The following is a 24274-nucleotide window of genomic DNA, read 5'->3' as shown; positions in this document are numbered from 1 at the left end:
TGAACAGCAACAGTGTCGACCATGGATGCATCTGGCCGAACTAAAATAGGCAAATCCTGTTGGGCCCGTTCCGCAGAGCTTTGAGGTCAAACACCGTCTTCTTCCGAAATGGTGACCCTTCGCTCTGACTCCTTATCCCGAAGAGCTTCGATTTCAGCCCGAAGTATCTCCATTATTTTTGTGCACAAGGCACGCATCTCATCCCGTATTGCTGATTTTAACTTTGTGCGTAATGCTTCCATTTTCGACATTATTTCTGTGTTCATTGTGGCTATTTCCTGTCGGACCGTTGCTGCAACTATTTCTCGGAAAGAAGAATCTCTCATTGTGAACCTGCTGTGATACCAAACTGTTATGGTCCTAGATCAACACGGAGATTCACAAGGGAAGACGAAGGAGATAACGAAGAAGAAGAGAACGAAGACGAGGAAGAATGGCGATGGATAACCTGGCTCTAAGGGAATTTGTAACCTACGGTTTTGAGGGAGTTCACAACCTAGGGTTCCAGGGGAACGCCGACCCTAGTTCGTTGAGGAGAACACAGATCCTTTGTAACTTTTGCTTATCCATTTCATTCCATGACATCCCTTAAATAGGACTCATGATCCAAGGTTCCAGAGAGAATTACAATTTTGCCCCTCTAGGGCATTTAACTTGAAGATAAACTAAATGGCTACATAGCTAACTCTATCAAAGTAATTGACTCAGCCATGGTGTCTCCGTCTGACTCGGCTCACTATTGGGTCCATAACAATAGCTAGGAGAAATATTTGGAAAAACAAGAAGTTTACTCCCATTCCTCACATTTGATACTCACATTAGATGGCTGAAATTTTTTTATTAAGGTGGAGTGGTCTGATTGCTATAGCCTAAGAAGAGAAGAGGTAGTATGGTGATGGATAAGTTTTACAGGTGCAGTCACTCCCTTAATTTTTGTAAGTAAAATTGGCATGTGACATCAACCTTATGAACTCTATCCGTTATCTTTGTGATAGTTTGTTATGTGTTGTGGTGGATTCTATTTTTTTATTTGAAAAAGGAACTTGTTATGGCTCTGTACTAACACCTCCCTTTGCAAATGGAGATAGCTAGATGGGCAGCCTCTGTGTCATACAACCAAGTTTATTATTGAACAGATCACACGAGGCTATGAGTTGGATAACTCTTATTCAGTGTATCGCTCCTGGACATCTAAAGACTTCCCGCCGCGTTGAAAGAATGTTGCGCACCAACTTGGTTGAGGTTGTGTCTAGAGAAATAGTGTTTAAATGTTAGATTCATATGAATGGTAGCAGATGTGGCCTTTCGTGCTCCAAAGTAGGAAAAAGAGCCAAAGCAAAAAGGTGGAGAAGAGCCAAATCGACTTCCTAGTGCCAGTGGCTGATGATTTCAATGACTAGAGATTCAAGGATGTCTAATGAGTGTCACTTCATCTTGCATTTGGGTCATAATAATCATGTTTAGATCAAATTGTGGGCAAATGGTTGGTATCAAAACAGGCCAATACTTAATTTGAGTCAAAATTTACTTGATTTTGAAATTCGATTAAGATGACTTGTCAAGATGTTGAATTTTATGGAAAAGTGAAATACTTCGTTGACATCAATAACTTGTTGTAATCAGAGTACATGAAACTCTATTTATAATAGAGGAAGGTAGTAGAGTCCAATTACAATAAAACTACCCTTGTCCCAATTACACCAAACTCTAACACTTAAAGATAAGTCCTAACATAATTAAATAACTCAATATAGATAAAAGACAAACATAACTCAAACTAAAACTCTTCTTTGACGTGACCATAAGATAAGATACTTTTGTGAGTCCTTCTTGATCTTCCAACTGATGTGATAAGGATGCTAGCTCATGGTAATCATTGTGGGTCCTACTTCTTATGGGCTTGGGCCCATCTTTTGGGCCTTCCTTGGTCACGTGGCCCATCTTATAATAATCTTAGATATGTGGGCCTTCCTTGGTCGTGTGGGCTTGAGCTTATCTTCCAACACAATATAAATTGATCCTTCCGGAAGGACAATCCACTAACCATCCCCTTCTATTAAATGGTGTAAACTATGGATGTTGGAAGGTAAGAATGAAATTCTTCCTCCAATCTATGGTTTTTGATATTTGGTACGTGACAAAGAATGATCCCTTTGAGGCTCAAAAATTAGAAAATGGCATTCCTGTCACAATGGACTTTAATAAGTTGACTAAGGGAGACAAAAAACAACTCAAAACAAACTCCAAGGCCACCAACTTGTTGTTGTGTGCCTTAGGACCAAATAAGTTTAGTCGGGTCTCCACATGTAAGACCGCAAAGAAAATATGGGATAAATTAGAAGTCAAACATGAAGGAACCACTAGAGTCAAGGACTCTAGGATTAGTTTATTGATTGCCCAATATGATGATTTTAAAATGAAACTTAGCAAATCAATAGCTGAGTTAAACTCTAGGTTCACTCATATCATAAACAAATTAAACATCTTAGGAGAAGAGGTTTCCCTCTATAGGCAAAATGACAAGATTCTCAAGGCACTTCCAAAGTCATGGGAAATGAAGAAGACCACCATTCATGAGAATGATAACTTCAGAACAATGAACTTGGAAGAGCTTCTAGGAATTCTCCTTACATATGAGATGGAACCTCAAGAAGTACAAGAAGAAAAATCTAAAAGAAAAAGACTTACTCTTAAGGCCAAAGCTAGTGTGAAAAATGACTCTAGTGAGGAGAGCTCTGATAAGGTGAGTTTCATCATTAGAAAACTTGAAAGAATGTATAGAAAAGTCCATGTTAGAATTCAAAATGAAAAATATTTAATGAAATCTGATGTTTATTTTTTAAGTGGTCAACCATGGCATAGAAAGAAAAAATGCCCAAACTTAGAAGGAAGAATCCCATCCTTAAGAAAATATCCAAATAAAAAGAACAAGAAAGTTTTTATCTCACTTTGGGATGCTATGGAAGAAGAGTCCAGCCATTCCGATGAAGAAGAGAGTGATATAGGACTCATGGAATTGAGGATGATGAAGAGTCTACTACTTATGAAGAGGCAAGTCACTCGGACTATGAAAATGAGCTAGAATTGCTCATATCTAAGAGTATTATAAGATGGGCCACACGACCAAGAAAGGCCCACAAGATGGGCCCAAGCCCATAAGAAGTAGGACCCACCATGATTACCATGAGCTGGCATCCTTATCACATAAGTTGGAAGATCAAGTAGGACTCACAAAGGCACCTTTATCTTCTGGTCACGTCCTAGAAGAGTTCTAGTTTGATTTATGTTTGTATGTTATCTATATTGAGTTATTTAATTATGCTTGGACTTATCTTCAAGTGTTAGAGTTTGGGTGTATTTGGGACAATGGTAGTTTTATTGTAATTGGACTCTACTACCTTCCTCTATTATAAATAGAGGTTCATATACTTTGATTATAATAAGTTAATGAAGTCATTGAAGTATTTCTCTTTTCCATAAATTCAACAATTTGACCTATATTTAAGGATATATTCGCATTTGAAGAATCAAATGTCATACTAGTATCTTGTTGCATTGAAAAATCCGAATTTAAACTGATTGTTTTGCATCACGTTTTGAGTTGCTGTTGTTGATTAACTATATCAAGAAAATATCTCACTTACCCATTTTTAGGTTACGAAATCCATGTTATTTGGTTCAAGCTGGAAACATTGCCATTACCTCCCAGCTTGAGGGGGAGAAGTAGAAGAAGTACAAGAAAGATGTATTTTATTCCATATGTTGTGGTAAATTTTATGTGACCAAAATATTCAAGAAAGGGGGAGCACAAAAGATGAACTTTTTGCATCTGAGAAGAATTTTTTTGAAGCAAGTAAATTGAAAATCAAGAATCCTGACTCGCGGTAATAATTGTGGTAATTATTGGTGATACCTGACTCAGCTCAACTTGATTCTTTTTCTCCGGCTGGATTATTATTTTGAGGTATTCGCAACATAATCCTTGGTCAGCATATTATTTGGTGCAGATGCTCACATCAGATTGTTTCATGGGTCCTTTACAAGGATTTTTATTATTTTGGTTCTTGTTATATGGGGCCCAGACCCATTTCAGCTGCAGTTATTGTGTCTCTTTGGATGAGACACTATTATTGAAGAAGTGGTGACCTTAGCATCCTATCTTCTTTTTTACCCATTACCTATTGGTTATTTGATAACCTTACTCCTACCATCCTTTATTTTACTCTCACATACATCTTTGGGCCAACCTTTTGCGCATTGCTTCGGTTGGGAGTTTAAGTCCATCATGGTTGGGTGTTGGTTAGGTGTTTTAAGTCCATCATGGAGTGATTTCATATGGCTTAGAGTGATTTCATATGGCTTAGAGTGATTTTACTCTCACTTATCTTATGGAAACTAGGTCTCATAGAAGAGAACACTAGCGTGAGGGGGAGTGTTGGAAGATATGGAGGACTGCCAATTTTACGAGAAGAGCATATACATCATTTGTAACAAGCTAGGAGTTCATGATGTTTTCTCACGCCCAGCTTGAGGGGGAGTGTTGGAAGATAGGCCCAAGCCCACACAACCAAGGAATCCCACATTTCCAAGTGTGTTGGAAGATGGGCCCAAGCCCATAAGACCAAGGAAGGCCCACATATCCAAGAGTGTTGGAAGATGGGCCCAAGCCCATAAGATATGGGACCCACCATGATCATGTGAGGTGGCATAAAAAGTCTTACATAGCCAAAATTATTATGGAAGCAGGTCTCAAAAAAAAGTTTTAGTTTAAAGGTGGTTTAGTCATGTTAGTCTTCTATTTATATTGGGTTATTTAATTATGCTAGGACTTATCTTTAAGTGTTAGAGTTTGGGTGTAATTGGGACAAAGGTAGATTAATTGTAATTGGACTCTACTAGTTTCCTCTATTATAAATAGAGATTCATGTACTCTGATTATATGAAGTCAATGAAGTATTTCTCTTTTTCATAAATTCAACTGGTAACAAAGTTTCATTTTAAATTGACAAATACTTGGTAAATAAAAAAAACAATGAACTAGTTCTAGAGGTGTTGAATTTATGGAAAATTGAAAACTTCATTGGCTTGATGTAATTTTAGTACAAAGATCTTCTATTTATAATAGAGGAAACAAGTAGAATCTAGTTATAATTAGACTACCCTTATCCCAGTTACACCCAAAGTTAAACACTAAAGATAAATCATAGAACAACAAAACAAATGAACATAAATAGAAAACTAACACGACTAAAACACTGTTAATTGAGACTCTTCCGTGAGACCTCCTCCTGTGAAACTCCGTAAGCAAGGATAAACATGACAACCAAAGGGATGAAAATTTTCATAGTTCGGAGAGGAACCATATAAAAGTTCAAATGGTGATTTACCTCGAAGAAGTGATTTGGGAAAATGGTTGATGATGTAAGTTGTAGTGTTGAAGGCTTCAACCCAGAAACGAGGAGAGAGATGGGAATAAAAAAGAAGTGCCAAACTAGTCTCAGTCACATGACAATGTTTGTTTTTAAGACGCCCATTTGGGCAAGGGTATATGGACAAGAAAGTTGATGATGAATGCCAAAGGTACGAAAATGAGTTTGGAAGCAAGTGCTATTAAATTCAACTACGCCATCACTTGGGAAAATTTTAATATGGGCAGAATATTGATTTCCCACAAGTTTTTGAAATTATGTATAAACTTCATAAAACATCATATTTGAATTTCAAAAGATAAAGCCTACTGAAACATGAAAAATCATCAATGAATATAACATAATAAGCAAATCCTAAATGGGATTTGACAGGTGAAGGGCCCCCATATGTCACAATGAATAAGATCTAACACATGAGACGACCTATGTTCATGACTTGGATATGGCATATGATGATTTTTCGCAAGTTGACATGTACTACATAATGATGGAGAGGGCAATAAAGATGCAAGATAAAGATGTCCTTATTTATGTAAAGAAGAAATAACAAAATGATTTACATGTCCAAGGAGAGCATGTCATAAATCATAGGAAGCATGTAAAGATTTACTATTAAGGATAAAAATAAGGGTAGGGTTTCCATGCTCCAACACCATCTCCTGTGAGACAATTCTGAATAGTGAAAAGATTATTAGTAAATGTAATGGATAAAAGAAAATTTGTGTTAATTTACTGATGGAGAGAAGATTTCTGGTGAGATGAGGAACAACTAAAACATCTAACAAAAGAATATTTGAGGTAGGAGAGAGAATACTTGTATGTGAGATAGATAAGGAGGCACCATTCCCTACAATTATAGTCCTTACCCATGTATTGAGTGGATTGATACAGGATGGATGGGTTATTGGACATATGATCGGAAATCCCAATGTCCAAGAACCAGTCAAAGAGCGCATATCCATTGAGAGAGCATGATCTAGTGAAAGCCTCAACAAGAGGAGGCACGAGACTCACTAGACTCATTGCGTGCATAACTGTTGAATTTATGGAAAAGAAAAAAATACTTCATTGACTTCATAAACTTATTATAATCAAAGTACATGAACCTCTATTTATAATAGAGGAAGGTAGTAGAGTCCGATTACAACTACCTTTGTCCCAATTACATCCAAACTCTAACACTTAAAGATAAGTCCTTGCATAATTAAATAACTCAATATAGATAAAAGAAAAATATAACTCAAACTAGAACTCTTCTTGGACATGACTATAAGATAAAGATGCCTTTGTGAGTCCTTCTTGATCTTCTAACTTATGTGATAAGGATACCAGCTCGTGGTAATCATGGTGGGTCCTACCTCTTAGGGGCTTGGGCATGGTTTGTGGGCCTTCTTTGGTCGTGTGGCCCATCTTATAATACTCTTAGATATGTGGGTCTTCCTTGGTCATGTGGGCTTGGGCCCTATCTTTCAACACTTCACCTCAAGCTGGGGGTGAGAGAACATAAAAAACTCCCAGCTTGCAACAAATGATATACAGAATCTTTTTGTGTAAAATGGCACATCTTCCAATATGCCTTCATCTTCCAACACTCTCCCTCATGCTGTTGTGTCCTTCCATGAGGCCCTACTGGCATAATATAAGTGAGAGAAAAAATCACACCTAGCCGGTAAGACATTGCTCCATACTTCAGTCCTAATGTTGGATGTAGGGCACACTCCGTCTTCTGTAGGTAGTGTGTCTATCGACATTGCTTTGAAGTGTCCACCACCGTGTCCCTCCACAAGACAACGACTCTCAAGTGCTAGGAGTAATAAAAGCTATTACAGGGGGGTAGTAGGTTTATTTATAATGGTGACCCAATCTGGACACCGACTCTCATGGTATCTCAGCCGTGCTAGTTTTTGAGAGTTAAATTTATCATGGTGTCCCAATCCAGGCACCAACTCTCATGGTGTCCCAACCGTGATATTTTTGAGAGTCAAATAAATTATGGTATGAAAAAAGGTACTGAGGCCACCCCTTCGTCAATAATAATGTCTCATCCAAAGAGACATAATAGCAGCAGATGTAATGTAACACGACCATCTTCCAACACATATAACACAAACCAAAATTATAAACCTCTTAGAACGACCCATGAAATAATCATAATCCAATATAAATATTTTTTCTTAGATGCATAAGCTTCATCTTTTGTGCTCCCCCTTTCTTGAATATTTTGGTCACGTAAACTTATCCACTACATAAGGAATAAAATACATCTTTGTTGTACTTCTTCTACTTCTCCCCTCAAGTTGGGAAGTAATGGCAGTGATCCCAACTTGAACTAAATATCATAGATGTAGCAATAAGCCCAAATAATAGATATTATAAATAAGCCCTCAAACCAGGGATAAGTGAGATATTTTCCTGATATATCAACTCAAAAAGTGACGCAAAACATTTGGCATAAATTCTGATTTTTCAATACAACATAATACTAGCATGACATTTGATTCTTCCAATGCGAATATATCTTTAAATATAGATCAGATTGACATGAAATTTTCTCATTATGAAACTAGACTTAAATAAATTTCATCCATGTATAACTTCTCTTTATAAAATATAATTATCAAAAGATAAATAATCTGATAGATTTCGGTCTCTATCATCTCGCTTAACTTAGTACTGTTTCTCCTTTTTTTCCTAAATGACCATTGACTATTCCAAGATCAACATCTCCTTAAGAAAAAATAATACCGAGAATTGGCTGGAAAATAGACTTACATATCTTTATTTTTATATATAATTATCCTTATAAAGTCTCTTTAGCCTCTTTTTCAATCTGACATTTGCTACTTCCAATATCGATTTCTCTTTGTAGATATCTAAGATAAAGTTTTGGTTGAATAGGTAAAATAATAGACTTACATATCTTTCTCCATATAAAGTCGTTCTTGATATCATAAAATACCTAGGAATCTGAAGCTTTCTGCTGCTGTTCAAAAATTTTTGCGATCTGACCTTTGCTCATTCAAATATCGTTATCTCTCTGTAGATAACTCCGATTGGAAAAAATCATTTTTCCTTGGAAATTAGACTCAAATATCTTTCCTTAAATATGTAATTTTTAATATTAAAATTTCATTATAGAGGTAAAAAATCTCAAAGCAAACTATGGGTGTAGGGACTAAAAAAAATAACAATGAAACTAGACTTAGGGTTTAGGGTGTAGAGAAAAGGATCTCATTATCTCTGTGGGTTGATCAAGTCAACTCACAGAACCTGCTCTGATACCATGTTGAGTTTATGGAAAAAAAAAAAACTTCATTGACTTCGTAAACTTATTCTAATCAGAGTACATGAACCTCTATTTATAATAGAGGAAGGCAGTAGAGTCCAATTACAATAAAACTACCTTTGTCCCAATTGCACCTAAACTCTAACACTTAAAAGATAAGTCCTAGCATAATTAAATAACTCAATATAGATAAAAGAAAAATATAACTCAAACTAGAACTCTTCTAGGACGTGACTATAAGACAAAGATGCTTATGTGAGTCCTTGATCTTTCAACTTATGTGATAAGGATGCCAGCTCGTGGTAATCATGGTGGGTCCTACTTCTTATGGGCTTGGGCCCATCTTGTGGGCCTTCTTTGGTCATTTGGCCAATCTTATAATACTCTTATATATGTGGGCTTTCCTTGGTCATGTGGTCTTGGGCCCTATCTTTCAATTATAATGCTTGTTGCAATAATCAGCATAGTGACCGTCAAGACGGCATATCTGACAATAAGGAGGGTGTCACCCTTGACTAGAATGAATGCAACCTTGGTTGGCCTAATGGTGTTATGCACACAATATCATTATTAAGTTATTTAGAGTCTAATTAATTATTTTTCTTGAATTTACTTTATTTTATTTCAGTTAAAGATCTAATAGGTCATAGAGGCATTTTTGTAATATTTTATCTTGAACCTTGTAATGGTGAACCCTTTTAAAGGGGTAAGAGTAATGAGAAAAGGCAAGTATTGATTTAGCGTAAACAAGGGTTTTGAGTTCTCCTCAACGAGCTCAGGGGTGTGCGTTTTCCTCAAAGAACCTAGGGTTTTCAAGCTTCTCTCCAGCTTGATTTTCTTCTTTCTCTTCTTCCTCCCTACGAATCGTCGTGTCAGATCCAGGACCGTAACAACTGTTATCAGAGCGGGAACACAATAATGGATTCTTCAACCCGAGAGGAAATACTTACCATACTCCCGAATTTGTGTACAATAACAGGTAAGATGTATCAAGATGTGCGCACCCTAGTATGTGAGATGAAACAGGAGATGCGTCAATCTTCCATTAAAATGTCGTAGGAATGGTCTACAATTGAAAGGCATCTCACTGCCACAGAAAAAAGGTCATACGACCTAAAATCGCTCAAGCAGACTTAGTCTCATACGAGAAGAAAGGCCACGGGCTAGAAAAATCCAACGGAATTCCAGCGGCGCAATCTAGCAAAAGGGACCCTGAGTCAAAAACCTCAAATCTGAAATCGTCCTAAACATCGCCAGAGTTGGACGACTTGGATGCGACCTAATATTCAAAGTCGTAGTCTGTTGTAGATGAACCAAGAGGATTGTTCATCGATCAACCTCAAGGTTCTTCGGACTAGACCTATTCTAAATTTTGGCCATGACATCCTGTTGTTTGCCATTAGAAAAGGGTGAGGTTCTATTAGAAAAAAATTCGGTGGGCTTTGGCTTCATAATGACACTTCTCCCTCTCAAGCATGACCTCGGCAGCGTAGCAGAAAACAAACTTTGAAAAAATTTGGGGTAAAGTTTTGAGAGGAATTTCTCCAAAATTTGTCTTCTCTTTTCTCAAATCCCTCGATGTTTTACAAACTATTCTATGGGTGAGGTTTTATTTTTCTATTGCTGAGAACGAACAAAAGTGAGTCTGTTCCTTATCAATTTGGCAACGTTGGGCTTAATTTTTTGGGTCCCATGTATGTTGCTCGGGCCCTATTCATGGAAAAGTTTCAATCAGGTGGGAGTTCTGAATATGTGAAGGTAGCCAACATTGGAAAAACTGGAGATGAAATTTTTTTGGGTATTCCAGGATTGGTCGAGATAATTCTATGGGGGGTGAATTATTTTTTTGTGGTTGGGTTGAACAGTAGGATGAATTGTCCACTAGCTACTGCTATTACAGTGCAGAAAGGGGCTCTAGTAGATAGACTGGTTGGAGCTAATCTAGAGGAGATAAGAAAAATGGAAGATGACGAGCAGTTGTATGATGAAATGCCTCACGGATAGGGGGAGTACTGTAATTCTCTACTTAGCAGTTTGGGTTTTCTGGAAATGGTGGAAAATATGATGTGGGGATGATTTTTATTATTGTTGATGTTATTCTGTCATCTACATTTATGGTTGGACTCCTGGTGGCTTCACCTATATTTGCATCATTGGAAAAGACCCACAATCCATTTAGGCTTATTGGGATTGGATTATCAGTCTGGAATTTAGCTGTAGCTGGTTGTGGTAGTTCATTTGACTTTTGGTCCATTGCCATATGCCGTATGCTGGTTGGCTTTGGAGAAGCTTCATTTATAAGTCTTGCGACTCCATTTATTGATGACGATGCATCTAAAACTCAGAAAATAGCTTGGCTTGGAATATTCTTCATGTGTATACCAACGAGGGTGGCATTAGGTTATGTTTATGGAGGATTGGTTGGAGGTCATCTTACTTGGCGATATGCATTTTGGGGAGAGGCAATTCTGATGCTTCCATTTGTTATTCTTGGCTTTTTTATTAAGCCTTTGCAGTTGAAAGGCTTTGCTTCATCTGCATCAAAAATAGTGCTGGAACCTGTGGAGAGTGGTGTTACAGAAGTTCAAGATGTTGATACACCTAAGGACACAACAGATGGTGCTGAGGAACGTTTGCACTCATCAAGATGGACAGCTTGTGCGCTCATGGGTTCGTCAACAATTTTTTTTGTGCTGCTGATGTGGCACTGTAGAAACTAGTGCTTGCAACAGTGGCACTGTTAAAAACAGTGCTGATAGTTCTGAGAGTAGAAGCAACATTGACATATGAAGTACAATTATCTATTGTTGTGGGTACAATAGGTACTCCTCTACAGGATGTAGCTAATTCTGGCCGAAAAGGGCCAACAACAAATGTAATTACTGTTCTTACTACATGTGCCATTTTTAAAGCGCTTGAGGCTGCCAAATGGGTCATTTCTACATAACCAAGCACCCGTCCAGAACATTACCTTCAAAGTATCACCATTTACGTTCTAGACCACTTCACTCTGCTCGAGATGGCTTTGTAATTGGTGAATGTTCTGGTGTAAGGGTGTTGGAGGATCTTGAACATGCACAAGAACTTGGAGTCAGTTTTTATGCTGAAATTAGTGGTTATGAAATGTCAGGTGACGCTGATCACATTACTCAACCACATACTGATGGGTGGGGGGCAATTTTTGCTATGACTACTGTGCTACAACAGTCCGCCCTTCATCCGAATAAATTGGATTTTGTCAATGCTCAAGCCATATCATTTACACTGCGTGTTGTGGTTGAATCCAATGCAATAATAGGGGCAATTACGGGGCATGCTAGTTCAGGAGCTTTGGCATTGTTTTCAACAAAGGGTGCTACTAGCCATCGCTTTGGGGCCGCAGGGGGCAGTTGAAGCAATATTTGTTGTCGTGGCACTACCCTATGGAATTGCTCACCCAACCATAAATCTTCACAATTCAGATCTTGTATTCCATGATGTTTTCTATTTTGGAGAGGCTCATGGATTCTTCCACCAAATGATGTCTATTGTGCCAGTGTAGAACAAAGTGCTGCCAAATAGCCAAGGCCACAATGCTGTTTTGGCAGTGCAGCAAACATTGCTGCTAGACAGCCAAAAACTAGTGCTGAAAATAGTGGTAGTGCAGAATGAAAACACCGGCAGTGCTGATCAATTTCTGTTTTGCATTCTTCCTAAGTAGATAAATGTCATTGAGAGAGGGGTTTGGGTCAACACTAGATTGAATTATGTTATCCATGTTGGCATGCGGGTTTAGAGGATGCAAGCATTCTATGCTGTGATTTCTGTGGAGAAAAATGTTGCAGAGCAAACATCATTACCAATTATTGGTGTATCCAGGAATTTAGTTGTTGTTGGTGTGGACCCTTCTATAATGGGCATAGGTTCACCTATTGCAATTCCTGCTATGATGAAGGCGTTTTATGAGGAAGTTGTTCTTGCTTTCTATTTGGGGCAGAACTCTTCCTATTTGGGTGTGGTTGGTAAGGGAGCTAAAAGGAAGCTTGTGGTCAACATGATAATGAACAGTATGATGAATGCTTTGTCTGCAAATGGAGCACACATATATCTACAGCCCTGGGTAATCTTTTCACCAACTTCTCAGCCCAATTCCAGCAACATTGCTGCTGCCAAGCCAGACCTCCAACATACTTTGGTTCGGGACATGCTGCATTTTGGCCATGAGGCAACCGTTGGGGCAGATCACACAAGGGTTGTTAATATCAAAGTAGAAGTTTCCAGTTTGGAGCAGGTGATAGTTCAACTTGTTGTTTGGTTGCTTATCCGCATTGGGGTAAGCTACAGAAAGTGATACTGGCAATGTCGGCAAAAAAAAAAATTGATTCTCGGTTGGAATGCTCCAATTTTGTCGTCCAGAGGGCTGCCCCAGATACCGCAGATGCTACTTGGGAACAAATGGAGATGTCGGAAAGTAGACCCTACCTTCGAGCTTGAGGACAAGCTCTTTCTCTTAGGCGGGTGTAATGTTATGCATGCAATAACATTATTAAGTTGTTCTTGCTTTCTATTTGGGGCAGAACTCTTTCTATTTGGGTGTGGTTGGTAAGGGAGCTAAAAGGAAGCTTGTGGTCAACATGATAATGAACAGTATGATGAATGCTTTGTCTAAAAATGGAGCACACATATATCTACAGCCCTAGGTCATCTTTTCACCAACTTCCCAGCCCAATTCTAGCAACATTGCTGGTGCCAAGCCAGACCTCGAACATACTTTGGTTGGGGACATGCTGCATTTTGGCCATGAGGCAACCGTTGGGGCAAATCACACAAGGGTTGTTAATATCAAAGTAGAAGTTTCCAGTTTGGAGTAGTTGATAGTTCAACTTGTTGTTTGGTTGCTTATCCGTATTGGGGTAAGCTACAGCAAGTGATGCCGACAGTGTCGGCAAAAAAAAAAATTGCTTCTCGGTTGGAATGCTCCATTTTTTTTGTCCATAGGGTTGCCCCAGATACCGCGGATGCTACTTGGGAACAGATGGAGATGTCGGCAAGCAAACCCTGCCTTCGAGCTTGAGGACAAACTCTTTCTCCCAGAGGGTGTAATGTTATACATGCAATAACATTATTAAGTTATTTAGATCTAATTAATTGTTTTCTTGGATTTACTTTATTTTATTTAAGTTAAAGATTTAATAGGCCACAGGGGCATTTTTGTAATATTTTATCCTGGACCTTGTAAGGGTGAACCCAATTTAAGGGGTAAGAGTAATGAGAAAAGGCAAGTATTGATTTAGCGTAAACAAGGGTTTTGAGTTCTCCTCAACGAACTCAGGAGAGTGCGTTATCCTCAAAGGACCTAGGGTTTTCAAGCTTCCCTTCGGCTTGATTTTCTTCTTTCTCTTCTTCCTCCCTATGAATCGTTCTATCAAATCTGGGACCATACCAAATGGCGGCCATAACCATTGGTTTAGCCATGGGTTTGGCAAGAGCTATAGTGGGTCTATCGGTCCGAACCACGGGATGTGAGAGTGAAAGCAATAGTGGGAGAAACAAAGCTCTCGAGGGATTTCTTGAAGAGCTCAAAGCTCTTGGCTCTGGAGACAAGGTTAGAGAAATAGGGGAGAGACGTGAGGGCCATTTGTGTGACAAAAAAGAGGAGAAATCAGCATCGAATCCACGAAGAAACAAGTAGAGTTTGTCAATGTTGTCGACAGGTTTGTCGATTGCATGAAGTTGGTCGTAGAGACCCTTGAAAACACGTGCGTAAGCGACAACGGATTGATTGTTGCGCTTCAACTTCTAGAGGTTGTCTTTGAGATGGATTTCGTGAGCCAGACCTCGCATGCAGTGGAGAGGCCAACGACTTCAGCCATTGCCTCCTCGGTGAGAGAGGAAAGGAAGAGGCTGACAAGGAGTTGATCCATTGCTCTCCATTCCAAATATTCGTGTTGAATTTATGGACAAGAAAAAAAAATTCATTGACTTCATAAACTTATTATAATCAGAGTACATGAACCTCTATTTATAATAGAGGAAGGTAGTAGAGTCCAATTACAGTAACACTACGTTTGTCCCAAGTACACCCAAACTCTAACACTTAAAGATAAGTCCTAGCATAATTAAATAACTCAATATAGATAAAAAAACATATATAAATCAAACTAGAACTCTTCTAGGACGTGACTATAAGATAAAGATGCTTCGTGATCTTCCAACTTATGTGATAAGGATGTCAGCTCGTGGTGATCATGGTGGGTCCTACTTTTTATGGGCTTGGGCCCATCTTGTGGGCCTTCTTTGGTCATGTGGCTCATCTTATAATACTCTTAGATATGTAGGCCTTCCTTGGTCGTGTGGGCTTGGGCTCTATCTTTCAACAATTGGGCAGTAGTGGAGGTAGAATCCGCAACAGCAAACTGAGGCGGTGGCACGAGGGTTTTGTCCACATAACCGAGGAGATTTTGACTCTCAAGAAGGGGAAGAAGTTGGCTTTTCAATAGGAGGTAGGTTGTGGAGGAGATTTTAAAGATAATCATGTGGATTAGGTTATGAAAGGCGAGAAGATGAGAAAGGAATTCAACGGCCATTGAGGTTTGATCGGAGAGACCGACGACTTCACATTTCTGATCTTCAAGATCAATGTCGTGGATAGGATGGAGAGACGTGGGAGTTGGGTCAGAAACTTTGAAGGGAGGTGATTTTTTTTAACTCTATGAACGAAAAGCTCGTTGAACTGAGTTGGGCGTGATGCGAACCCGGTTTTTCCTTGCAAACCAGGAGTTGGGCGTCGTGACAAAAGTTTGACGATTCAGCTCATCTCTCTCGTCTCTGACCGGTTTCAGTTTGCATTGCGACGAGTGTCCAAGACGATTCAGCTCATCTCTGAAGGTTTTCAATGGTCGTCGCTGCAAGTGTCTGATATGATTCAGCTCGTCTCCAACCATTTTTTTCTATAATGCCTTCTTTCTTCTTCCATTGCATCGCCTTTCTTATCGGAGATGGTTCGATTTCTTGGAGCCGAGCGGAGCAGCCTTTACGGAAGGAGGTGAACGTAGTGGTGAGTGGGCTGAGGAGGCGAACAGAGTCCCCAGGAGGATGCGCAGACGTCAAGGTCCAAGGTGCAGATCTACGTCGAAGGAGCAGGAAATTTAATTGACAGAGGGATCAACATAGCTCTGATACCACTTAAAGATTTGATTAAAATCTTTTAATCACCTTGAATTAAGTGGTGATATTTAAATCTATTTATACAGGATTTACAACAGATTTTACAACGGTTCGTGATCTGGTCTTCAGTCTCTATTTTTGGTAATGGGAACAGGTCTTTGGCTACAGTTACGGGGTATCCTTCACACACAAGGGGAGGTAGATTTTTCACATTTTGGAAAGCAATACATTGAAAAGTTTGATAAAGGCAAACAGACTTGCTACCTCAAAGTGTAGTAATCGAACAAAATTATTACAGAAAAATGGAGAAAGACGTTAGGGGTCGAGCCAGATGTCGGTGTTGTTAATGTAAATATGTATATGTAAAGGGGCGTACTTGTCTTTTCCTTTGGTCCAAGGGCATACTTGTAAATTCCCTCTTCCTCTTCTTTTTTGAATAGGGTTTCTTATCAACCCGACGTGATTTTGTAATCTGAATCAGAGTTTGATAATGGAAGAACCTCTCTGAAATCAGATAGATTTACATGGTATCAGAGCGGGAAATCGAGCGATTTTGCTTCGATTTTTTAGTCTAAGGTGATATTTTTGTTCTTGCACTCGAAATTTTTTTGGTTGGCTCGGTTTGCTCTCGTTCTGCTCTTCTGCGGCTTTTGCGCCGCTCATCTGCTCCTCGTCATGTGATCTCTAGTGCTTGAAGAAGCCTCGCCGCCCCGCAAAAGCTCTGTCGTGGGTTGAATCCTCGTTTTGGTGCCCTCAGAGGTTGGTTCCCCTCTATTTATGGAATATTTGTGGCTTGTGTTACTCTGACTCGTTGACCTCTGGTATTAGCATGTGCGATTTCTATCCGTGGAGAGCATTACGGACTCACGGAATTTTAAAATTCTTGTAGTAGGTTTACCATTGAAATTTGTTGATTTTGGGGTTTTGGAGTGGGTTTTGGAAGTAGTTCTATTGGTGGTTGTTTGAAGTTCTCGTGTTATTATTTTTTTTTGAGAAAGCGTGATATAGACTTGTGTTTGTGAGGGAAGTTGATTATAGCGGCTGGGTTGAGAGCTGGTTTCAGTTTGGTCACTGCGTGCTCGTGAATCCTGACTGGTGCAACCATCCTCTGTTGCTTGTGGCGTTTTTGCTATTGGACTTACCTTTCTATGGATTCAATTAGTCATGATATGAAGGTTATTTCTTCGGTTAAATGGGAGTAATTACTCTCTTTGGAAGTTTGTGATGCGAAATTTTTTAGTTGGAAAAGACCTATGGGATTACATTGATGGAAATATCACTGCTCTAGAACCTACATCCACTGACTTCATAAAAAAAAATAAGAAGTGGTTAACTGATAATGCAAAAATCATCACTTGGATCAACAACTTTGTGGATCAGTCTATCAGTTTGCAACTATTGAAGTATGAGACTGCAAAAGAAATATGGGACTATTTGGAAACTCTGTATGAACAGGCAAACTTTGCCAAAAGGTATCAAATTGAGATAGAACTTCGGTCCGCTAAGCAAGGTGATCGTACAATTCAAGAATTCTACTCGTTTATGACACCTCTGTGGGATCAACTATATATGATGGATCCACCCTCCTTTCCGAAGCTCCCTGAATATACTAGAGCATGTGATGATCGCAAGATTACCGACTTTCTTATGGCTCTTTGCAGTGATTTTGAACTGATAAGAGGATCTATGATCCATAGAGCTCTGCTACCCACCTTGTCTGCAGTTGTATCTAAATTGTTGGCTGAAGAAACAAGATTGAGGTCTTTGGGTGGGCTTTCTTCCAGTAAGACATCATCACCTGATATGTCACAGGTACTTGTCTCTGGAATGCACTCTCATACTCAGTCATCAGGGGGCATACTTGGTTCTGGAACACACTCTCATACTCATCAATCATCAAGGAAGCCTAAAGTGCTAGTTCCACAAGATGAATGTTCCTACTGTCATGGTAAAGGTCATTGGAAACACTAGTGCCCCTCATTGCAAAGCAACAATAAAACTCAAGGCAATTTCAAACCTACACAACATCATGCCTCTAGTTGTCAAAATCAAGGCCATTTCAAATCTGCACCACATCATGCCTTTAGTCGTCCACCTCCGCATAGAGGTTTTCGTCCATCTGCTGCCATTGGATCTTTGGATTATTCAGATGCCCCTTCTGCCCCAGCTCCCACCAGCAGTGATTCTATGACTAATTTGTCATCATTAGCTGCTGAGCTCACTCGCATTCTTGGCAAGTCGTCTGCTCTCAGTACTCAATTTGCATCTCATACAGGTATGTCTTGTTTGGCTGGCTCCAGTGACACTCATAAATGGATCTTAGATTATGGAGCCACACACCATATGACACCCCACTTGTCTCTTTTACATGATTGTGTTAAGCCTTCTCACCCAGTTAACATCCAAGCTGCTAATGGCTCTCCAATGCCACTAGCCTCGGTTGGAACTGTCACTCACCCTACTTGGTCTTTGTCTGATGTTTTCTATGTTCCCCATCTAGTTGTTAACCTTCTTTCAATTGGCAAACTTACTGATTTAGGTCTTACCATTACTTTTGCTTCTGATCATTGTCTTATACAGGATCGCAAGTCCCGGAGGCAGAATGGGATAGGCCATAGAGAAGGTGGTCGTTACTTGCTTGATGACATGAAATTTCCAGTATCTCAGCAGGTGTCTAGTTTTTCAATTCAATCCATGTTGTAAGATTTACTTTCTATAGATAACTCTTTTTACTTATGGCATACTCGTTTAGGACATATTTCTGCTTCTCGTTTACAGTTTATGATCAAACACAATATGCTAGATTCTACTATTAAATCTTCCCCTCTTCGTGATTGTGTTGCTTGTAATCTTGGCAAACAATGTCATTTACCCTTTACATTAAGTCACTCGGTTACTTCTTCTCCCTTTGATCTTGTTCACTCTGATGTTTGGGGACCTGCACCTGTATCCACTAAAGGTGGGGCTCACTATTATGCATTGATTGTCGATGATTTTACTCGTTTCTCTTGGATATTTCTTATGCATAAAAAATTAGACTTCTATTCTATTTATGTTCAATTTTGTGCTATGGTACGAACCCATTTTTCCACTCACAATAATTTGTTTTGCTCTGATTCGGGTGGTGAATATATGTCATCTTTATTGAATGATTTTCTGAAGTCTGAGGGCACTATTCATCAGTTGTCTTGTCCTTATACACCTCAGCAGAATGGTGTTGCAGAAAGCAAATATCGTCATTTATTGAAACCACTCGCTCTTTACTCCTCCATGCCTCTGTCCCTTCTGAATTTTGGGGGGGAAGCCCTTCATACTGTCACTTATTTGATTAATCGAATTCCGTCATTTGTTTCTGGCAGTATCTCTCCTTTTTAACGATTGTATTGTTTTCGTCCTACCTATGAGCACTTGCGTGTCTTTGGTTGTGCATGCTTTATTTTATTAGCCCCTTCCTGTCGCACTAAATTGTCTGCCAAATCTGCATTATGTGTGTTTTTTTTATGGTTTTGGTAAAAAAGGATACCAATGTTATCATCCTGAGTCTGGTAGACTTTTTGTTTCTCGCAATGTTAAGTTTTTGAAACAGTTCTGTTACTTTCGGATTCCGTTGTCTACTCCTGGTTTGCATGATACAAAATTGTTACACATTGATCCTTTTGTGTCTGATGAGCCCCATGATGACCAGTTAATCATTCACCATCCGTCCACTGATTCACCCCTCCATCCGGAGGTCTCCTCTACTATGCCTTCACAACAGCCACATGCAGGTACTGACTTACCTTCTCCTATGGTGCCTCTCCCTCTCGACTCTCTGGACTCTGGTGATCCGCATCTTGCCACCCCTCATGTTTCCACTCATGTCCGCCGTCCCCCTCAGAGGCATAGTCCATCTTCATATTTGCTCTTTTCCCCCTATTTGACCTTTTTGTCTAAGATTCATTCTTTTGTTGAGCCTAAGTCATACAAGGAAGCTGTATCCGATGCAAATTAGCGACAAGCTATTAATGATGAGCTCACTGCCCTGCACCAAACAGGTACCTGGGAGTTGGTTCAACTTCCTCTAGGTAAGCATGATATTGGTTGTATATGGATTTTCAAAGTCAAAACTCAATCTGATGGTACACTTGAGTGATACAAAGCTCGGTTAATTGCTAAAGGATTCTCCCAAACTGAAAGCCTTGATTTTGATGAGACTTTTGCTCCAGTTGCTCAAATGAAGACCATTCACACCTTGATTTCTATTGCAGCTGTTCAAAAATGGCATCTTCATCAAATGGATGTTAAAAATGCCTTTTCTAAATGGTGATTTGACCGAGGATGTATATATGTAGCCACCACGAGGCCCTCCTCATCCTGTTGGTTATGTTTGCCGTTTTCGACGGGCTTTATATGGTCTCAAACAAGCTCCTCGCGCTTGGTTTGCAAAGTTCAGTTCCTCTTTGATCCGTCTTGGCTTTGTTGCTTCCAACTATGATTCTACCATGTTCATTCGTAAAACTGTTATGGGGCATATTGTGGTCCTTCTATATGTTGATGATATGATTGTGACTGGTGATGATGAAGCTGGCATTGCAGACCTTAAACAAAAACTTCATTCTCTCTTTGAAATGAAGGATCTTGGATATTTACAGTATTTTTTGGGTATTGAAGTTGCCTATTCTCCTGAAGGTTATATTTTTGTCTCAATCAAAATACATCTCTGAAGTGATCAGTCGTGCAGGATTGACAGATGATCGGATTATGGATTCTCCCATTGAACTCAATCATCGCCTTAGCCCTACAGATGGTGACTTGTTGTCAAATGTTACCCGATACAGAGAGGTAGTTGGGTCCCTAGTTTACTTGACGGTAACCCTTCCTGATATTACCTATGTTGTTCATGTGGTTAGTCAGTTTGCTTCCGCCCCTCGTACCACTCATTGGACAGTCATTCTCCATATCTTACGTTACTTACGTGGCACTATGCATCATGGCTTACTTTTGTCTTCTACCTCTGATTTGGTTCTCACTGGTTATTCTGATGCTGACTGGGCTGGTGATCCGACAGATCGAAAATCTACTACTGGGTATTGTATCTTTCTTGGCAATTCTTTGGTGGCTTGGAAGAGTAAGAAACAATCTCTTGTCTCTCACACTTCTGCCGAGGTAGAATATCGGGCTATGGCAACCACTGCTGCTGAGTTAATTTGGTTTCGCCGATTACTTGAAGAACTTGACTTTCCTTAACTGTCTGCTACCCCTATGTTGTATGATAATCAAAATGCCATTCAGATTGCCAAGAATCCGGTTTTTCATGAGCGTACGAAACATATTGAGATTGATTGTCACTTTGTGCGGCATCACTACTTACAAGACTCTCTCACCTTGCCCCATGTTTCCTCCACATCTCAACTTGCAGACGTCTTCACCAAATCGTATACAGCTCCTCGTTTTCATTATCTCATAGGCAAACTTATGTTACTTGCCCCTTCGTAAGTTTGAGGGGGGGTGTTAATGTAAATATGTATATGTCAAGGGGCATATTTGTCTTTTTCTTTGGTCCAAGGGCATACTTGTAAATTCCCTCTTCCTCTTCTTTTTCGAATAGGGTTTCTCATCAACCCGACATGATTTTGTAATCGGAATCAGAGTTTGATAATGGAAGAATCTCTCTGAAATCAGAGAGATTTACAGGTGTTATCCTCTTATGTAATTCTCCTCACTTGGAGCCAAGTTTTGACGAGTCTCACCAACTGACTTTGATACCCAAAAACAATACTTGTTCTGGTTTAGCTTTATGTTGCACTCAACGACAGTGGCATTTGTGAATTACGACTGAATTCTTCTCAATGAAGTTCAAGAAGCATATATTTTACTGCGTCTTTCTTTCCGGCCAGTAACTAAAATTGTTCGGTAACCTTCATGTAAACAGCGACGTTTCAGTTCAACTATAGATTACTTAATCTGCAGACTATCACTCTTCTTCTCATTCATGAATTTTATTATCTCAGGAAACCTCATTGACAATTGGTGTTTCACATGATCGGATATTTGCCTATTGTGACGATATGTCGAAAACAGTAAAGAAAGACAAGTAGGAGGATGCCACTGTGCTGCTAAGTAGACGGTGAAAGACATCCTCTGGATGTGCAGGACAGCAAAAACGCAAATGAAGTAGGCAGTGCCCAACAGTTCCCTTAGGGTTTGTCATTCGCCACCTAGGGGGGTCCACCCACTACAAACGATCCCACCCATGTGCTTTACCCACTCCCTACGCGCTTTTGATCCTTACCTGCCCTTTAAATACCTCTCCTCCTTGCCATTGTACTACAAGCTCACGAGTCTCAAACATCTAACCATGGCTACTCGTAGAGCTGTTAGCGTTACATTCTTAGTACTGTTGTGCGTGGGAGTGTGCTCTGCATCTAGGTCGCTTCTGACCTTTGAGGCAGGCCACGGCATTGGTGCTAGCAGTGGCGCCGGGTACGGTGGTGTTGTTGCTGGAGGATCAGGCGGTGGCGGGGGATCGGGAGGTGGCTATGGGGCTGGGGGGGAACATGGCATTGGTTTTGGTGGGGGAGGAGGTAGTGGTGGCGGTGGTGGTTATGGTTCTGGTACAGACCATGGTGTAGGCTATGGAGGTGGTGGTGGTTCCGGTGGTGGTTCTGGCTATGGAGGAGAGCATGGTGGCGGCTACGGAGGTGGCGGTGGTTCCGGAGGTGGTTCTGGCTATGGAGGAGATCATGGTGGCGGCTACGGAGGTGGCGGTGGCAGTGGTAGTGGAGCTGGCTATGGTGGTGTAGGAGGTGGGCATGGTGGAGGTGGAGGAAGCGGTGGTGGAGCCGACTACGGTGGTGCGGGAGCGGAACATGGTGGTGGGTACGGTGGTGGAGCAGGTGGAGGAAGTGGTGGAGGATCTGGTTATGGCGGAGAACATGGTGGTGGAGCAGGTGGAGGAAATGGTGGTGGAGCTGGCTACGGTGGAGAGCACGGTGGTGGGTATGGTGGCGGCGCGGGTGGAGGATCTGGTTATGGCAGAGAACATGGTGGTGGATATGGCGGTGGAGCAGGTGGAGGAAATGGTGGTGGAGCAGGCTACGGTGGAGAGCACGGTGGTGGGTATGGCGGCGGCGCGGGTGGAGGAAGTGGTGGGGGAGCAGGCTATGGTGGTGACCATGGAGAAGGATATGGCGGTGGTACAGGTGGAGGAGCAGGATATGGTGGTGAACATGGTGGTGGCTATGGTGGAGGTGCAGGAGGAGGAAGTGGTGGGGGAGCAGGTTATGGTGGCCAACATGGTGGAGGCGGTGCTGGGGGAAGTGGCGGAGGAACTGGTAACGGCGGTGCTGAAGCTGGTGGATATGGTGAAGGTGGCGAACACGGAAGTGGGTATGGCGGGGGGTCAGGTGGTGGAAGTGGATACGGGGTCGGAGGTGATCACGGAGCAGGAGGAGGTGGCGGTGGCGGAAACGGAGGTGGATACGGTGCCGGAGGAGCACATGGAGGTGGTTACGGGAGTGGAGGGGGCGCGGGGGGTGGCTATGGCGGCGGCCATGCTGGCTCCGTCCCATAGAAGAAGCCTGCTGCTGCATGGAATTATAATCAGTACTAGTAATAAGGACATTCTTACAAAGAATACATCAGCAAGTCCAGTATCAATCATCAAAATGTTAATCTAATTTGCACACGAAGTCTGGAACAAACAGAACCATCTGAGCTTTTTTTTGTCCTTTAAAGAAGCTTCCAACTTATTTTATTCAAGGTTGTTTTGTTAAGCCAAGTGTTATTTTACTTCAGCCAAGTCCAAGGTTCAGAGGCAGTCGGCTCTTGGAGATGCAGGGCCGCACGCGGACGTCAACATGTTATCGAAAAGATACTCTGCATGTGCAGGCGTGCAAGTGGAGAGACATCATGGTGGTCAACCTCTTTCTAATGAGTAGGTGTAGGAATCTGAGCTGGGTCGTCGAAAAGTGCTTCTTCACGTGACACAAGCATGCTGTAGTTATCTTTATTTTAAATCACAAATTCGCAAGTATTAAAAATAAGGAATCTCATGCTTCACTCAGATATGCTTCACCAAGACTAAAGGCTCATACTACATTTAATCTAAAACACTTCTAATAGTATAAAATTTATGAAAATTAAATTGGAAAAAACTCAAAAAGTAGTAGTTAATCTTGTTTTTTATTATCAATTTGGATAACATGGTAACTATTTTATAAGCTAATCAAAATTTTAATTTTTTTCTCAAATCCTAGCTTGGATATATATATATATTCAAAGATCATTGGTGATTTGGATAATTTGATTGCATCCCTTAATTGTATTATTACATTTTCTAATCTTCCTTATGGCATTTATTAGTGATAATTTTGTGAAGAGATATGCTTACTATATCACAAGCATGACAGGTCATATTAATAAAGTGTTTTTT

General features: G+C 40.4%; 3 protein-coding genes across 3 annotated transcripts; all 3 read left to right on the top strand.

The window, feature by feature from the left end:
* Positions 1-2554: 2554 nt before the first annotated feature.
* LOC137947669 (probable sphingolipid transporter spinster homolog 2) lies at positions 2555-11505 on the top strand. The gene is made up of 3 exons (XM_068793454.1): positions 2555-2743; positions 10749-11346; positions 11429-11505. Exons 1-3 carry the CDS (start codon positions 2555-2557, stop codon positions 11503-11505), a joined length of 864 nt encoding a protein of 287 aa, XP_068649555.1.
* Positions 11506-11643: 138 nt separating this feature from the next.
* On the top strand, positions 11644-12108 carry LOC137947668 (3-oxoacyl-[acyl-carrier-protein] synthase, mitochondrial-like). The gene has a single exon (XM_068793453.1). The coding sequence runs from the start codon at positions 11644-11646 to the stop codon at positions 12106-12108; it is 465 nt and encodes a 154-aa protein (XP_068649554.1).
* A 10076-nt stretch (positions 12109-22184) lies between these two features.
* On the top strand, positions 22185-23615 carry LOC137948771 (glycine-rich cell wall structural protein 1.8-like). Its single transcript, XM_068794936.1, has one exon. The coding sequence runs from the start codon at positions 22199-22201 to the stop codon at positions 23411-23413; it is 1215 nt and encodes a 404-aa protein (XP_068651037.1). The 5' UTR covers positions 22185-22198; the 3' UTR covers positions 23414-23615.
* Positions 23616-24274: the final 659 nt, after the last annotated feature.

This window comes from Aristolochia californica, unplaced genomic scaffold (assembly GCF_029961685.1).
Source record: "Aristolochia californica isolate CCGP_79_NKW_82.1479 unplaced genomic scaffold, dmAriCali1.0.hap1 SCAF_13, whole genome shotgun sequence".
Lineage (NCBI taxonomy): Eukaryota > Viridiplantae > Streptophyta > Magnoliopsida > Piperales > Aristolochiaceae > Aristolochia > Aristolochia californica.
This window is presented reverse-complemented; position numbering and strand designations above follow the sequence as displayed.

What these genes read in the sequence shown, in the direction of transcription:
- LOC137947669 (XM_068793454.1), top strand. Translation starts at nt 2,555, where the DNA reads ATGAAGAAGACCACCATTCATGAGAATGATAACTTCAGAACAATGAAC. An exon ending in GTGAGGAGAGCTCTGATAAG is followed by an intron (nt 2,744 to 10,748) that starts GTGAGTTTCATC and finishes TCTACTTAGCAG; the next exon opens with TTTGGGTTTTCTGGAAATGG. An exon ending in AACAGATGGTGCTGAGGAAC is followed by an intron (nt 11,347 to 11,428) that starts GTTTGCACTCAT and finishes GTGGCACTGTAG; the next exon opens with AAACTAGTGCTTGCAACAGT.
- LOC137948771 (XM_068794936.1), top strand. Translation starts at nt 22,199, where the DNA reads ATGGCTACTCGTAGAGCTGTTAGCGTTACATTCTTAGTACTGTTGTGC.
- LOC137947668 (XM_068793453.1), top strand. Translation starts at nt 11,644, where the DNA reads ATGGGTCATTTCTACATAACCAAGCACCCGTCCAGAACATTACCTTCA.